At 42.9% G+C, this 16145-nt stretch overlaps 1 protein-coding gene across 5 annotated transcripts in view; it reads left to right on the top strand.

Moving 5' to 3' along the window:
• PALM2AKAP2 (PALM2 and AKAP2 fusion) overlaps positions 1–16145 on the top strand; it is a 325838-nt gene that overhangs the window by 187349 nt on the left and 122344 nt on the right. For all 5 annotated transcript variants that reach the window (XM_087869487.1, XM_045814778.2, XM_087869488.1 and 2 more), the window contains one exon: positions 8667–8752. In XM_087869487.1, coding sequence (XP_087725613.1) covers positions 8667–8752 — 86 coding nt within the window. The remainder of the gene's footprint in view (positions 1–8666; positions 8753–16145) is intronic.

The raw sequence follows: 16145 nt of genomic DNA, 5'->3' as shown, positions 1-16145 counted from the left end.
ACCCAGAGAGGTGTCCCTTACCTAGGAATGTATGGGTGGAGGAAGGGGTTCATTGACCTCTGGGTGAGTTTGAGGAAAATGACTTGTCATCCAAGAGATGGACCTTTTCTTTCCCAATGGGCTCTTCTCAGGGAGAGGAACCCAGAGAGGGGAAATTGCCCTTGCCACCATTGTTCCTGGAGGCCCTGGGGCCTGGCCCTTCCATCTGTCCCACGAAAGAGAAAGCTGGGGCTGAGGCTCAAGGATGAGCTTCCACCTGGAGCAGGCTGAGCTGGGCTGGGCTGGGACCACATCCTGCTTGCTCCTCCAGCCCCTGGCAGAGCTTTCCCTCTAGAGGAAGCAGGCCCCATCAGCTTATCCTTGGGTGGGGTTTCCCAAAATCAAGTGTTTAAAGGCAAATCATTGTTCTGAAGTTCCGGTAAGTTTTGATGACCATCCTTCTGAGAACTCCTTCAAGAACCAAGTGAGATTTTTAAAACCCAAGGATAGCCAAAGGCAATTACAAGAAGAGAAATACCCTAGTGAGTCTCCGTCCCAGGTGACTCTGTGCAGAGATGTGGCAAAGGAAGAAAGGTGGGACCCAGGCCCTAGCCCTATACTTTTCATTGTGATTAGGTAAAATGTTTTCACAGTGGGCTGATCTTTTGTCTGTAAAATAGGGTTGACCCAATTTGGGCCCCAGGAAGAACCCTGGTCTAGGAAATCAGGCAATCTTGTCTTTTCTGGTCCCAGCTCAACAGTGACTTTCTGGGAGACCCTGGCCACTCTTTTCTGTCTGAAGTCTCAGTTCTGTCTGGAAAACACAGAAGGCTGGACTCTAGACTTACTTGAAGTTCTGGGGTTATGTATGGGTCAGTAGGTTGATGAGGGCTGAGGCAAAGGTGTGACGAGGAGGAGAATAGCTGGGATGGATAGGAAGGTTGGCCATATCTAAGCAGGCTCCATCCACCAAAGCCCCCACAAACAAAAGGGACAGTCTCCTAGCAGTCGGGGACTCTACTGTGTCCTCTGTTCTCTCCTTAAAACCAGGCAATGTAGGTCGTTATCTGGGCTCCATTTCCCCCAATCTGTTTGTGGCTCAGCTACTCTTAAGACGTTCCAGCTGTCCAATCAGTATGACCTTGAGTGGCGGTAAGGAAGGTGCCTAAGAAAAGAGGGTACCTCCCTTACCACCTAGAGGCTGAGGACATTGTAGAGGAGCTTTCTATCCTGATGAGAAAGCTGCTCAGTTGGCTTGAGGCCCCTTCCAACTCCAATTCAATTTGGGGAACATATAATGAGCCCCTGCTATATGCTGGCCCTCACTGGGCTGACTGAGGGTGAGGTGAGCCTGGATGGGGCTGGTGAATGCACGGCCCTGGCTTCAAAGTACTCAGCATCCTTAGGGCGCCTGGCTAGCTCAGTCGGTGGAGTGTGCAACTCTTGATCTCGGGGTTGTAAGTTCAAGGCCCACGGTGGGTGTAGAGAGTACTCAGAGTGCTCGGAGTCCTACCACCCAGATGTTTTATGTCTGGTGACTACACCTCCATATGCTCCCTATCTCTGGGTTTGCAGGCAAGTGACTAGGGCCACCAGGCCTTGCCTGGCTTGGGAGGACAGGACCAATGACAGCCTGTTTGTTTCTTTAGCATCTAGAGTGAATTAGCATAGCAGTGGTGCTATTTCTAATGCCTTCTACACCCTTTCCTTCAGCGTCCCCCGTCCTCCTTGGAGCACTCTCTGCCCTCACCCCTACACCCCACTCTGAAGCTCTCATCCCTCCAACCTGGCTGCCCAAAACTCACACTTCTCATTTAACCGACACCTGGGGAGGCTAACTGGGTATCGGGCCACATCCCTGCCCACAAGTGCTTACAAGCCAGTTGATAGGGGCCCTCTCAGGCATCACTGATGAGCCAATACTGTCAGCCAGCACACTTAAGGGCTATCCCTGCTCAGTCCCCAATGAGTGCCCTAAAAATTGGGACTAATGTTCAGGGCTGTGAGTTCACTGTGGAGGGAGAAGGTGGTGACGTCACTCTGGACACCTCACCAGGGAGCTGGCATTAGAAAGCAAGGCTGAGTACTGGCATCACCTGTGTATTTAACTTCTATGAATTCAAGTATATATTTCTAGCTAAAATAATGAGAGAAAAATAAACATTTAAAAAATATCAGGGATTCTGCTGACATTCCAACCTATGTGCCTGTCCTTCAGACCCTACTGTTTGCTTGTCTGACAGCCATCAACCTGTCCCCTTCTTTCTTGCTGCCCAAGATCCTGTTTTGTTCCTTTGTTCATTCTTCAAGTGGCTGTGTGCTAAGAAATGCTGACCCAGGGGAGGCCTGACCCAGGGGGTAAACCCTGATTAATTAGCCCCAAGCCAGTTTTGAGAATTGCATTCGCTTTCTCGACAACCGGTTTAGAGATCAACTAATGCTACGTGTTTGACCAGTGAGACTTTGGGTGTGTGGGGAGGGTGCTTTTGTGGAAGTGTATTTACTCCTCCCTTTTCCTGCCTCTGGTTGTTTTCATGACACATGAAACTGCTATGTCCATCTCAGGACCATGGAAGAAAATCAAGAGAATGGCAGAGAGGTCAGACTGGGACCAAGAGGCCCTGAGGCCATGGAGCCATTGAATCCACCAACCACCTCTGATGCCACACTACCTTGGGACTTCTTGTTCCATGAGTCACTCAATCCTCTGTTGTTTAGTTATCTATTAAGCAGGCTTTCTGTTACCTGCAACCAAAAGCACTCTGAATGGTACACCCCAGCGTGAGGATGACAAAGCAGGTGTGACTCTGCTGTCCCACAGCTGGTCTCTCCTTCTATCTCTCAGTCTGAGCATCTCCAAACCCTGAGAAATTCTACAGTTTCCAGATCTGTATTTTTTGTGCCACACAATCCTTAGCACAAGCCAGCAGCATCATCTGATACTTAACAAAGGAAACGGACTGTTGCAAAGCTGGAGCAAAATGCGGCTCTGCTGGGGTTTCTGAAGTGTGGTGCTCTTTTGGACTGTATGGGAGATTTAAGGAATTTTCAAGAGCAGTTTTGACTGTGCAGGATGAGGTCTTTTGTCTTCAGGACATAAATCCTTCACGAGATGCAGCTAACCTATGCAATAAGCTCTGAGCATGATGGAAACAAGGGGGCTCCAAAAAAGTGGAAAGTATGGATCATTAGAGCCTGGTTGTGGAGACAAAATTTAAATGGCAAGATCGATTTAGGGAATAGAACACAGATTTACCTAAAGAACTCTCTGTGATGAGAACTGGAGGTTGATGGGAAGAGCAAGTCTGGAAGAGCTCCTTCCTCTCCTTAGGCTGGGCTAGGGTCTGCTACTGTAATAAACAACTAACTCCCAATTCCCATGTCTGAAAACAATAAAGGGTTAGTTCTCACCCATCCTACATGGCCACTGTGGGTTGGCTGGGTCTCTGCTTTGTGTTGTCACCACTCGGGGACTCAGGCTAACAGAATCACACTATCTAGAATATTACCATTCACCGTGGTAGAAGAGAGGGCACACTGGAGGATCCTGCATTGATTACATGCTCCAGCCTAAAGTGATGGATGCCACTGCTGCCCACACTCATCAGCCAGAGCTAGTCATAGGACCACCAATTCTAGGGATGCCAGGAACTGAAATTCTGTCATGTGTCCACAAGAGGAAGGTACTGGAAATATTTGGTGAGCAGCATTAATGACCCACTTTTCCAACAATCTATCTAAAATCTGTGTAGACAGATGAGCTAGAGCAAAGGTCCACTCTCTTGCACCCAAGGGTTCGTATTGACTTGTCTTTCTTTCTTACTCTGCTTTCACTTAGCAACACACAGTGGTCTCAGGGGGTCTAGGTATAGCTAGCACCCGCCTGTACAGTACTACCCTCTTCCTTGAGGTCTCTGACCTTGTATTTTTACTTTCATTTATTTTTTAGTACTCACCAGAATCAGAAATAAGGAAATCGCCAAGTATTCTCTGCAGTTCCATTGGCTGCTTCCCCAACAAGCCTTCTTAGCAGCTCCTCCTCTTCTTCGTTCAGGCTAGTCCTGTCTCTTTGCTCAAACACAAAACCATGTTGTCTGCAGGTTACTGTACTCAAGCCCTCACGGCTACCCGCCTATCAGCGCAAATCCCTCACCTTACAGATCCACCTGTGTGCCCTTGGCTTCTCTGGCCAGGCCCGGAGCTCTGCCTCCTTCCTTCTGCTTGCTCTTCCCTGTCAACTGCACGTGTGCTACCCAACAGAAACCAAAGAGAGGGGCCATGCCAGTTAGTAGAGAGCGTCGTGTGCATGGAGACCAGACATGTGAGTGCTAAGGAACTGGAAACACAGATCTCTTCATCTGACTGTGCGGCTAAGTGAGGAGAATTATAAAAAGCAACAATTGGTTGGCTGATTTTACTTATTCCTGAAAGATTTTTATACAACTGTCCCTGATGGGGGGCTTACAAACATACCTCAGCTACAAGTAGACAGGTCTCAATTTTTCCCACTACTGGGAAATGCAAACCTGTTCTCTTCTGGGAGAACAATGTTATTTTAATCTAGGGATTATAGAAATAATATGAACTATGGTCTCTCTTCTCCAAGAAATTATAAATAAGAGTTTGAGCAAAGGAAAAGGGGATATAAGAGAAAAAAGGTTATTCAGATGTAGAGTGTATAGAAATATAATAAGTAAAGTAGTGTGTGTGTGTGTGTGTGTGTGTGTGTGTGTGTATTTATCAATTATCAAAATTCTTAGGTCAAATTCTTTATATAGGTTCTTTCCCTGAAATCAGAGGTGATGGAGCTTACATAACTGACTAATAATAGAAATACATCAGTCTGGAATGTGTTCTTTTGCAATTATACATCTGACCTGTTAAATGTTTGTGCTCTTGTTATAAATACTGACCTTAGTTGAGTGGAAATTCATCTCAGGAACTTAGACATGAAAGCAGATGCTGACAGTCACTGATAAAATCCTAGAGTGGAAGAATGTCAAACGAGCTTTCCGAGCTATCGCCCCGCCTACTTGTGGGGCGGTGCAATTACGTGTTGGTGGTGTGGAAATCACCACTGCAGAAATAGAAGTCGCATTTTTACAGGTATGAGCATCCTCCTATTAGAAGTGTCGATCATCTTGCTTCTCTAAGTCCTCAGGATGAGAGGGTCTGCCGCCCTTTGGTGTTCAAATAAAATTGACCCATGGCTCTGTTGTGTATATTTGGGTCTAATACCCTGTCCCAGATTCTTATCATCTTGCCCTCCTCAGATTCCACTTTCGCAGGGAGGTCCTATGTGCACATGGCCATTCTCTTGTCTCTGGCCTGAGGTCCTCATTCTGTTTCCACCAACACAAGACAGTTGTGTAGAACAGATCTCCACTCAAGATACGAGACTAAGGGGAGCATTATGTCACGAGACAGCATGATAAAAAAAAAATTAAAATTGATGTGTAAACATCATGGTTCTCAAAAGTCCTCTTCATTGCCCTTGGAAAGTTCTTACTGCCAATTCTCATGTCAACTTCTTTCAGGTTCTCTCCTTCTAAATGGACCTCTTCTTTTTTCTCCTACTTCTGTGACATGGGACCCATCATATCCAAACTCAGCTTTCTCCATGGAAGGAATTTTGCCTCTAGCTTTTAAAATAACATTGTCCTGTCCTCACAACTTGTTATTAGGATTAATAACATTTTTAAATCAAAATGTTAGGTCTATTTTCTCTCACTCTTGCCATGAAATGATAGGTTATCTAATTCAAACTGTTTCCTTGGGGTGCCTGGCCGGCTCAGTTGGTAGAGTGTGCAACTCTTGATCTCAGTGTAGTGAGTTCAAGCCCCATGTTGGGTATAAAGATTACTTTAGATACAAACAAAAAAAAAGTGTATTCTTGATTGCAGGCTAAAATTTTGAGAATACATATATATTTGTCTCATGTCTCTTTCTTATGGCCATATATCCTTAAATAAAGATTGTATTGCTTATGAAAGGATTGTAGAAGAGAAAAGATTCTTCCCCACATGGTATAATATATAGAGATATGGGGGCACCTGGCTGGCTCAGTCGTTAGAACATGTAACTCCTGATCTTAGGGTAGAGAGTTCAAGCTGCACGTTGAGCATAGAGCTTACTTAAAAAAAAAAAAAAGTATATATATAATATATATATAAAGAGAGAGCTGGGAATCAATACTTGTAACTGAAATTTCTGTGCAACAAAGGGAATTACATTTGCATGAAGATAAGTGTGCTTTATCCAAAATGACTTTCATGTACAATTTTGTTTACAGATTGTATCTGTTAGTTACTATTACAATAATGCTGCTTGACATATTATCCCCAAACTCAATAGCTTTCATTGTCTTGCATGTGCGGCTTGGCTGATCAAGACTTGGCTAAGCTCCAGGTGCTAATGGGGTCCAGGTCTGCTTCCCATGACTCGCAGTCCCTTGCAGGCCAGCTAGAGCATGTCCTTCTCATGCTATAGCAGAAATGCAAGAGGGCAAGCATTACCACACAAGCCCGTTTCAGACCTTTGATTGTGTTGTGTCCACTAACATCCCACTGGCCACAGGAAACATCAGTGGGACAGGGAAGAAAATTTCTCCCACAGTGGGAAAGGAGGGGAATGAATATTAACTGAATGATAATTCAAACTATTCCATAAAGTAAATATCATATTGCTGTCCATCATGTCCAACATCTGTGTCTCTCTGCCAGCCCGATCCAACAGGGGCCAACGGTGGCTTAAACCAGGGGGGGCTATTAGTCTGTTGAATGCAAGATGTATCAGGGAAATAATCCATTCATGTAGGAGCAAAGATTGCTCTCCCAGAAGCATGCACTTAACAAAAAGCTGACAACCTCCTTGTAGCAATTTCCCTAGAGGAAACTATAGGGCAGCTCACCAAACTGGCCCAATTTCTACAACCTAGTGAGAGACAGCTATTTGCACCTTGCAATAAATTGAGTGCATGGATATTGAGTAATCCATTGTGCATATGTCCTGTGAAATGAGGCTCTCAGGGATCCAGAATATAAAACAATGTAATTGATGCTAAAATACTAAAATTGAATTAATTTCATATTAGTTTCTTAAAAGTGTCATGCAAAAATTGTTTCTGTTTCACCATCTGGTTTGTCCATTTGGTCTTTACGGAAATGCTGGAGTATAACAATCTTTCTTGTATGTGTCCCTGGTTTCTTGATTTAGAACAGAAGCTGGTAAAGTATCTTTTAAAAAAATTATTATGCCATTTTTATGGCATTAATACAAATTGACACAAAAATCATTACAATACCATACCAACTCAGTGGGTAATTATAGAATCAGTTAAATGAAAAATCTGAATATTGCTTAGCAAAATGTTTTTTTATCGTGGTAAAATATACATAATATAAAATTTGCATTGTAACCAGTTTTAAGTATATGGTTCTGTGCATTAAACACATTCACAATGTGGTGCCACCATCATCACTATCCATCTGGTCTAGTACATCTTATGGGCCAAATCTGGCCCAGTGCCTGTTTTTGTAAATAAAGTTTTATTGGAACTCAGCCATGCCCATTTGTTTATATGTTCGCTGTTGGCTGTTTATGTGTTGTCCCTTTTGCTCTACAATGGCAGCTTGAGAAGTTGCAACAGAAATGTCATGACCACAGAGCCTAAGATATTTACTGTGTGGCACAGAAAACATTTGCCAATCCTGACTTGACTTAATGCTAGATAATTGAAATTTTTGATTTTGGGCTATTCACAGAGGTCCAGGATGAATATTGTCCTTGAGTTACCCTTAGACAAAATTATTTGCTAAGGAAATCAACAATGAAAGCAAATACTACACAGCTAATTTTAACCTATATAAGAAAACAGTCTTTTGAATACTTTCGGCTATGAGCATTCGTATCCCAGCAAGCAGTTATTATACCAATTATAAAATTTATATCTACTGGTTAAAGTCCTTAAAAACTCTACTATTACTTTTTCAGCTTTTAAGAAGATGACTTTAACTGCAATAAATGTGTTTTTAAAAATATACTTGTCATTAGTTCAAGCTTTTCTCTAACTTAGAGCATTCCACCTCAGTTCACACACATAATTGCATCTGACCCGGTGTGGTTTGGCTATATTGTGTTCATGGGTATTTCTGAACACCAACCCCGATCTCTTTTTTGAGGTGAAGAGAGTAAAACCTTGTATCTTGCCATGTGTCTATTCTGGGAGATCATCTGAGAGCTTAAGAAAAAAGGAACACTAACATGTATCAAGACTTGGAGAGAAAACATATATAGATTTTAAAAGTGAATATAAACTCTTAGTCATTTCCCGTGTGTGTGTAGAATCTAGGGCGGCGAATAATCTGGGGTTGGTCCTACTGGGTGTCGAATAGATTCAGATGTGTGTGTTTCTGTGTCCTGGGATTCATTTTAAGTCCCCAGTAAGACCTCAGTATGAGGGCTGGATTCTGGAAGGGTTCATTCTAAAACAAAGGAGGTATTGACTGGCCACACTTTTGAAAAGATGCTTTCCCGGTAAGTGCCCAGAGGTAAACTGAGGCGCGACATTGGTTTCCTTGATAACACACATGGCATTGGAATCTGCAGAAAGTCGGTGAGGTGTCTATGCATGCCCGCGGAATGCACTTGGCTCAAATGGCACTTTTGTTTTGTTTTTGTTTTTTCAGGGGTCGGGTGGGAGACTATGCTGCTAAAGGGAGATGAGGCAGCCTCGGATGCCACAGAAACACCCAGCGCAGATATGACTGTCAAGGTAAGAGATCGCTTCTTTAGTTCGGTTTTCGAAGCACATCCCTGGAGGAAAATGAGCCCCTGGCAGACTACGAGGGGCCAAATGAGCACTGCCCCTCAACCCTGCTGGGATTCTCTCTCTATTCCCTGGAGCCTCAATGAGGCTCCGGACTAAGACTTTCTGAACTTTGGCACCTGGATTAGGAAACCACCTGAAACCTAGACTCTAAGACGTGAATTCCCATGGGCTGGTTGCAGGGTCTCTGGTGAACCCCCGCGTGTAGTGTGTCTGCGAGTGGTAACCCCATGGGCACAGTGGAGCCAGTCTGAACATTCTGAGCTGAGAAACCGGGGCCCCACTGTGCATTGTGAAGAAGGGTCAGAGAGGCAAAAGGAGCCTTGATCCTGACTCAAGTGATGTCAGTGGGAAGGGAGCACGTGGCCCACTCCGGCTGGAACACCAGCGTCCAAAAGTTTACAAAATGCGTCATCTGGAAATCAACCTAATTATCACTGTTCAAATTAAATGCTTGAATTTATAATCATTGCCCAGATTAAGGAATCCATAACAAAATTTACTAGACTCAACCACTTCCCCTCTATTAATAGATTAGACACAAAGGAAGGGTTCTTCCTTCTTGGAATTCTGTTTATGATTCAGTTAACAGAGGCTGAGAGTAGGAGGGCTTTCTAATATTTTTGTTTGAATGATTAGAATTTAAATACATGCCACTTATGAATTTTTCTTTGCAAAACAAAAAGTAGTGTCCCCCCCTTTTTTCTCAGTCAGCTCTAGGCCCAACATGGGGCTTGAACTCATGACCCCAAGATTTAAAGTCACACGCTGCACTGACTGAGGCACCCAGGTGCCGCAAGTAGTGTCCCTTTTTGTATTGAGATATACCTAGATATATTTCAGTCCTGGATGTATTAGTAGAGGTTATACAAAAGAATATACAGGATGAATTTATTCAAGCTTTTGTTTGTAATGTGAAGGCTGGACTTGTGTTATCTATGTTTCAAATGCTAGAGAAAGCAAACAAAAATGCCACAGTGAAATTAAATGAAAGGTGAGATAGTAGCCTGATCGGTCAAAAAAAGTCAACTAATCTAAGCAAGAACTATCCAGTACTGAAAGTTCATTTGCTTATAACTATGTTACTGTGTTTAGCAGAATTTGCAAGACAATGATGTAGATTCAATGGTGTATTAGTGTTTCACTGGCTATTACTGCAAAGACAGAAGTTCCTATCTATGGCCACATTGGGCAGAGAAGGACAGGTGGGTGAACTTGATGGATTTAGATTCGCCCTTTTGAATCTGTCATCTTTTTAAGAATCTGTTTCTGAACTGTGTTGCTAATATGGCCGCAGATGTAGCAGACATTTAAATGATCAGAAAGGCTAGAGTTTGTTTCATAAAAGCAAATGGCATATTCTGGTAGAAGCAAGTCTTGTCCAAGTCCCATTTTATGAGGTCGCTACTTAATCAGTCTGCTGATCCTTGGAACCAGGATCTGGACCAAAGTTGTAGTAGGGTCTAGCAAGTGTAGATCTCATCCTTGATCTCTTTCTTTTCTCTTTTAATGAATAGCTGGGAATGTTTAACAGAGGATTTTTAGTTCTTAAGAACTGAACCCACTCTGAAGAATGGACACTATACACTTTAAATAGTTAACCAAAATAGAAGTATATTTAAATACACCAATTTCTACAAATATTATTAAGTTCCTCTATTAATGCCAGTCTCTTCTCACTAAAGAATTTGTGAAAGCTCTGGTGGATATAACTTAAGGAACTACTTCTGTTTAGATATTCTCCTTTGGGTTTCCCAATTATGCAGCAATCACTAATTTTTTCCCCTTTGCTTATTACTGTGATTCCCACCCCACACTGCTTCATGTATCCATCGTGTCCTTACACCTATCCTAAAGTACTGCTGTTTTCCTGTGTCTGTAAGTGCCCGATGTTCATTAATTAACTACAGATTCCTCATCATACATCTATGTATGTACAGCTATTACCGTTTCTAATAGCTATTTCACATATCCTTGCAATATCAGCTATTCCTACCTCCTGCCCTGGGAAAACAAACAATTCTGTTAAAACTCTAATTACAATAAAACTTAATTCATTGACACTTGCCAATGGGACTATCAGGAGAAATCACTAAAATAGTTTGGTATCCTCCATAGTGCTCTTCTTATAATAGACAGATCTTAGTGCTTAGAAATTTTCTTCCTGAAAATGGTGCAAATTTTTTTTTGCAATGTCACAGTTGTCTGAATGTGGTTTTGTCTACTACATGTAGCCTTTTAATACCATGTCTTATTTTGAAATGACAAAGTCATGCTTCTAAAAATATACGTGACTCAGAGGAGTAAATTCATTCATAAATAAACATCTGTCTTTCTGAGGAACATTGAACTAAGAGCATTTATATTAAAAACACCCTCTAAACACACCAGTGTGGGGAAGAGCATCATACGGGCCTACTCAACAGTTTGAAATCCTTAGTGTAGTAGGTTGAATTGTGAACCCATTCCTTCCCCCCTGGAAAAGATATCCAAGTCCTGCACCGTGGTGCTGGTGAATATGACCCCTTTTTGGAGAAAGGGCTTTTGTAATGTAATTACGTTAAGAACCTCTAGATGAGATCACCCTGGATTAACCCGGTGGGACCTAAGTCCAATGATACATGTCCTTACAAGAGACAGAAGGAGAGGAAACACACCTGGGAAAGAAGGTCCCATAAACAGACGGAGGCAGAAATTGGAATACGTGCAGGCCCAAACCAAGACTACACGGAGCCACCGGAAGCTGGAAGAGGCAGGGAAGGATTGTCCCCTAGAACCTTCAGAGGGAGCACAGCCCTGCCAATGCCTTGATTTTAAATGTCTCGCCCCAACGTTGAGAGAGATTCCATTTCTTTTGTTTTAAGCCACCAAGTTTGTGGTAATTTGTTACGGCAAGCCCTAGGAAACTAATACACTCAGATCGACCAGGAACTGTACCAACTTTTCATCGGTGCCATACATGCCAAAAACCAATACGCTACACACCCATCCCTGTTTTCTTAGTATACTATGTTCACCTTTTTTTTTATTGAAGTATAAGTTGACACGATGTTACATTCCTTTCAGGTGCACAACATAGTGATTCGACAAGTCTAAATGTTATGCCGTCTATGCTCGTAAGGGTAGCTACCATCTGTCACCATACAACACTATTACAGTATCGATGACTATATTCCTTATGCTGTTTGGTTTTTTATTGCTTTTTACACTGCTGATGATGATTCTCACAGTCATACAAGTTTTAGAAAATACTGATCCATGCCTTTTTTTTTTTAAATCAATGTCTAGGCAAGCAGCAAAGCAGAGTAAGATATAATGTAGAAGCTATCCTAAAGTATAACTCTCCTTGTGTCCTGGTGGACAGACACAGGCTGAAATCGGTTAGTGGTTCTCTTGAAACAAGAACAGGTAAAAGCAACTTTTAAAAAGTGAACACAGTAGGGGCACCTAGCTGGCTCAGTTGGAAAAGCACACGACTCTTGATCTCAGGATCGTGAGTTCAAGCCCAACATTAGATGTAGCGATTGCTTAAATAAAGACACTTAAAATAAAGTGATTGTAATATATCCAAGTGTCCATCTAATAGATGGATGGATACGTTCATTATAAATTATCCCCGCGACGTTCATTCCATAGCTGGAAGTCTGTGCCCCCACGCCCCTTCACCCATTTTGCCCGTCCCCCCACCCCTTTCCCTCTGGCAACCATCAGTTTGTTCTCTGTATTTATGGGTCTCTTTCTGCTTTGTTTTTTGTTCATTCGTTTTGTTTTTTAGATTCTACACCTAAGTGAAATCACATGGTATTTGTCTTTCTCTGACTTATTTCACTTAGCATAACACCTTCTAGGTCCATCCATGTTGTCACAAATGGCAAGATCTCATCCTTTTTTATGGCTGAGTAATATTCCATTATATACATATATATGCCACATCTTTATCTGTTTTTCTATCAATGGACACTTTCCACTGTTCACTAGAAGAAAAGGGCACTGATATTTCAGAAGAGCTTCATTTCCTTATTCTGTTTTGCTGCTTGTCTAGACATTGGCTTTTTAGAAAAGGGATGGATCAGTATTTTCTAAAACTTGCGTGACTCTGAGAATCACCTGCAGCAGTGTATTAAAAAAAACAACAGTAAAAATACAGCTTCCCAGGCTGCTTCTTTCAAAATTCAGATTCAGAAGATCTGGGTTTGAGAATTAGCATTTTTAAGGAGTGCTCCAGGTGACTATGGTGGTCAGTTTGGGAAAACATTGTCTCCGCATATAACTAACACAGGGGCAGGTGTGGCCACGTGAGCCCTGTCACTGCTCCTGGTTGTCCAGTTTCCAACTAGCCTGAGAAAGAACTTCCCTGTTCAAAACCCTTTGATTCCATTCCTTTCCTTTTGAACACTGACCAAGGCTCAGGTGTTTCCCCCGGCTTTCCAGATTTCCTTACCCTAAGCACAATTTCGTTTCCAGCCTTGTCTTCCGCCATGTCTCTTTCTGTATCCATCCTTGCCCTCTCTACCCAGACCATTTGTAGCCACAGTGATCCTTTCAAAAGGCCAACCTGATACCATCCCTCCACTCAAGCCTTGCCGGCCTTCCCATTGCCCTGAGCACTTAAACCAATCTTGGGCAGATGCTCTGCTGTTTAAAACCCCGTGGCTTTTATTCCAGGATTCCTTGGTCTTCCTCCTCTCCTTCCCTCTCTCTCCTAACATGGATCACTTCTCCTTGTATTCCAGTCTTTGGCTCAAATATTATCTCCTCAAACAGCACCACTTTCTGACCAGTCTGGATGGTCACATGCTTTCACTGAACCTAGTACTTCTCCTAGCCAGTCACATAAATAGCCACAGATGTCAGTGTGTAACATCGGGTCTCCCCTCCTGGAATGTAGCTTCCGTAGGGCATGCATCCCCAGGCCCTGGCGGACTGTCCAGCACGTGTCCAACTGTCGGTATTTGTTGAATGAACAAATGAAGACCAGTCTTCATCTAGACTGATCAGGGTGGACCGCTGGCCTTCCCCAAGCTTAGTCCTCATGTTCTCACCTCAGGGTCTTTCTCTTGAGGCTCCCCTCCTGCTTTCCCCTCATATGCCATTTTCCTCAGTGTTTTTTCACTTGCTAGAGCCTCTAAATTACCGTTCAGTCTTTACCATTCCTTTTTTTAAAACGCAACTTAATTGAGGTATATAATTTACATACCACAAAATTCACACTTTTAAGTGTACGATTTCACAATTTTTAAAACAAGATTTTATTTATTTTAGAGAGAGAGAGAGCTCACGCATGTGTGTATGCGTGTGCAGGTGGGGGGAGGGGCAGAGGGAGAGGGAAAGAGAATCTCAAGCAGATTCCCTGCCAAGTGCGGAGCCCAATGTAGGGTTCCATCTCAGGACCCTGAGACCATGACCTGAGCCAAAACCAAGAGTCAGATGCTTAACCAACTGAGCCACCCAGGCATCCCTAATTTAACAATTTTTAAATTTACCGACCATCACTATCACCCAATTTCATAACATGTCATCACTTCCGTAAGATCCCACATGCCCTATGAGAGATAATCTCCATTCCCACCACAGTCCCAAACAAAAGCTTGCATATTTTCTGTTTCTGTAGATTTACCCGTTCTGGACATTTCACATACATGGAATCAAATAACACGCAGTCTTGTGTATGTTTATTTCCGCTTAGCATGGTGGGGTTTTTGAAATTGATCCATGTCGTATCCTCAACCAGTAGTTCATTTCCTTTGACACTGACTAGTATTCCATTTAATGGGTATGTCAGTGTTTTGCTTCGTTTCTGAGCCCTTTCACAAGCTGATGGACTTTGCTCTCGTTTCCACTTTTTGCCTATTGTGAATCATGGGGCTGTGAATATTTACGTGTGAGTCTTTGCGTGGACATATGTTTTCATATGTTGTGGCTGTGGCCCTGGGAGTGGAATTGCTGGGTCATGCGGTAAATGTATGTGTAACTTTGTGAGGAACTGTCAGGTTGTTTTCCCAAGTGGCTGCACCATTTTACACTCCCCAGCCGCGGATGAGGGGTCTACTTTTTCCACATCCTAGTCACCACTTTTGTCTGTGTTTTGATTGTAACCATCCTAGTGGGTGTCGAGGTGGTATTTCACCCTGGTTTGCATTTCCCCAGGGGTGATGATGCTGAGTATCTTTTCATGTGCTTATTGGCCATTTGTATGCAGTTAAGTTTTTAATGGCTTGATTGCCTTTATTCTCTGAAGGGTGGGCTCTGTTAGTAAATTCTCCACTGCACACAGCCCCCTCTCATTCAAGTGCTCAATGTTTTCCCGGGGAGGGACCCTCTTTCTGACTGGGGGGGCGGGTAAGGGGAATGGGGGGGTGGGCTCAACTCATTTTTCGTCTGAAGCATCACTGCGGTCAGCCACACCACTGCCCTGGGTAGGGGTGCAGGGCGGATTCATCAGACTCTTTTCTTTCCACTTCTTTTCCTTTCTTTTCTTTCTCTCTCGCTTTTCTGCCTGCTTATTTTCCCCTCACATCTCAGCTTAAAAAAAAAAAAAAGTAATGATCTTTATTAGTGTATCGATTTTTTTTATTGTGGTAAAACATACATAAGAGAATTTACCCCTTTAACCATTTCTAAGTGTGCAGCTCTGTAGCGTTATGCCATTCATACTGTTCTGCAACCGTCCCTACCCTCCATCCCCAGAACTTTTTCATCATCTCAAACTGAGACTCTGTATCCATTAAAAAGGAATTCCCCATTCCCTCCTCCCTCCGGCTCCAGCAACCACCTCAGTGTTACCTTATACATATAATAATATCTCCTTGTCTTCTCAAAGGGAATTTAAGTACATCCTGTTAATTCTAAAAAGCCAGTAAAATGGCTAAACTCCAACGTAGCGTTTTCTTACCTGTGGACAAGACAAGCTAGAAACGCAGACGCTTTACAGACGTTTAAGAGTACCGTTGCAAATAAGGCACTAGGAAAGTGCTTCATGCTAGATTTTAAATGAATTTGCTGGTTACAGGTCTTCCTTTCTTCTATGGAGTAAACTGTCCAGTGCCAACATCCTGGAAGTGTCTTGGCTTTATTCAGCTGGGTGCATTGCTGGGAGCCAGAAATTGCACCTGTTGGGCTATGCATTGTTTTCTTGAATTTTGTTTATTTGATGACTGTTCAAAACTACATCCGTCGTGTTGGAACTCTTTCAATCTATGTTAAAGAACTATCTTCTGAGTAGAAAGCATGTGACTTGGCTGCCATTTTAATCAAACATGTACACCAACTAAATCCCAAATGCCATCTGTACCTTGCCCTCTGTTCCATCTAAAGATACTAAAAACTTAAGTATTTGCAA

The sequence above is a fragment of the Ursus americanus genome, chromosome 18 (genome assembly GCF_024610735.1).
Source record: "Ursus americanus isolate L20-20 chromosome 18, mUrsAme1.1.p, whole genome shotgun sequence".
In the NCBI taxonomy this organism is placed as follows: domain Eukaryota; kingdom Metazoa; phylum Chordata; class Mammalia; order Carnivora; family Ursidae; genus Ursus; species Ursus americanus.
The sequence above is the reverse complement of the archived record's forward strand: the minus strand, read 5'-3'. Positions and strand labels throughout refer to the sequence as shown.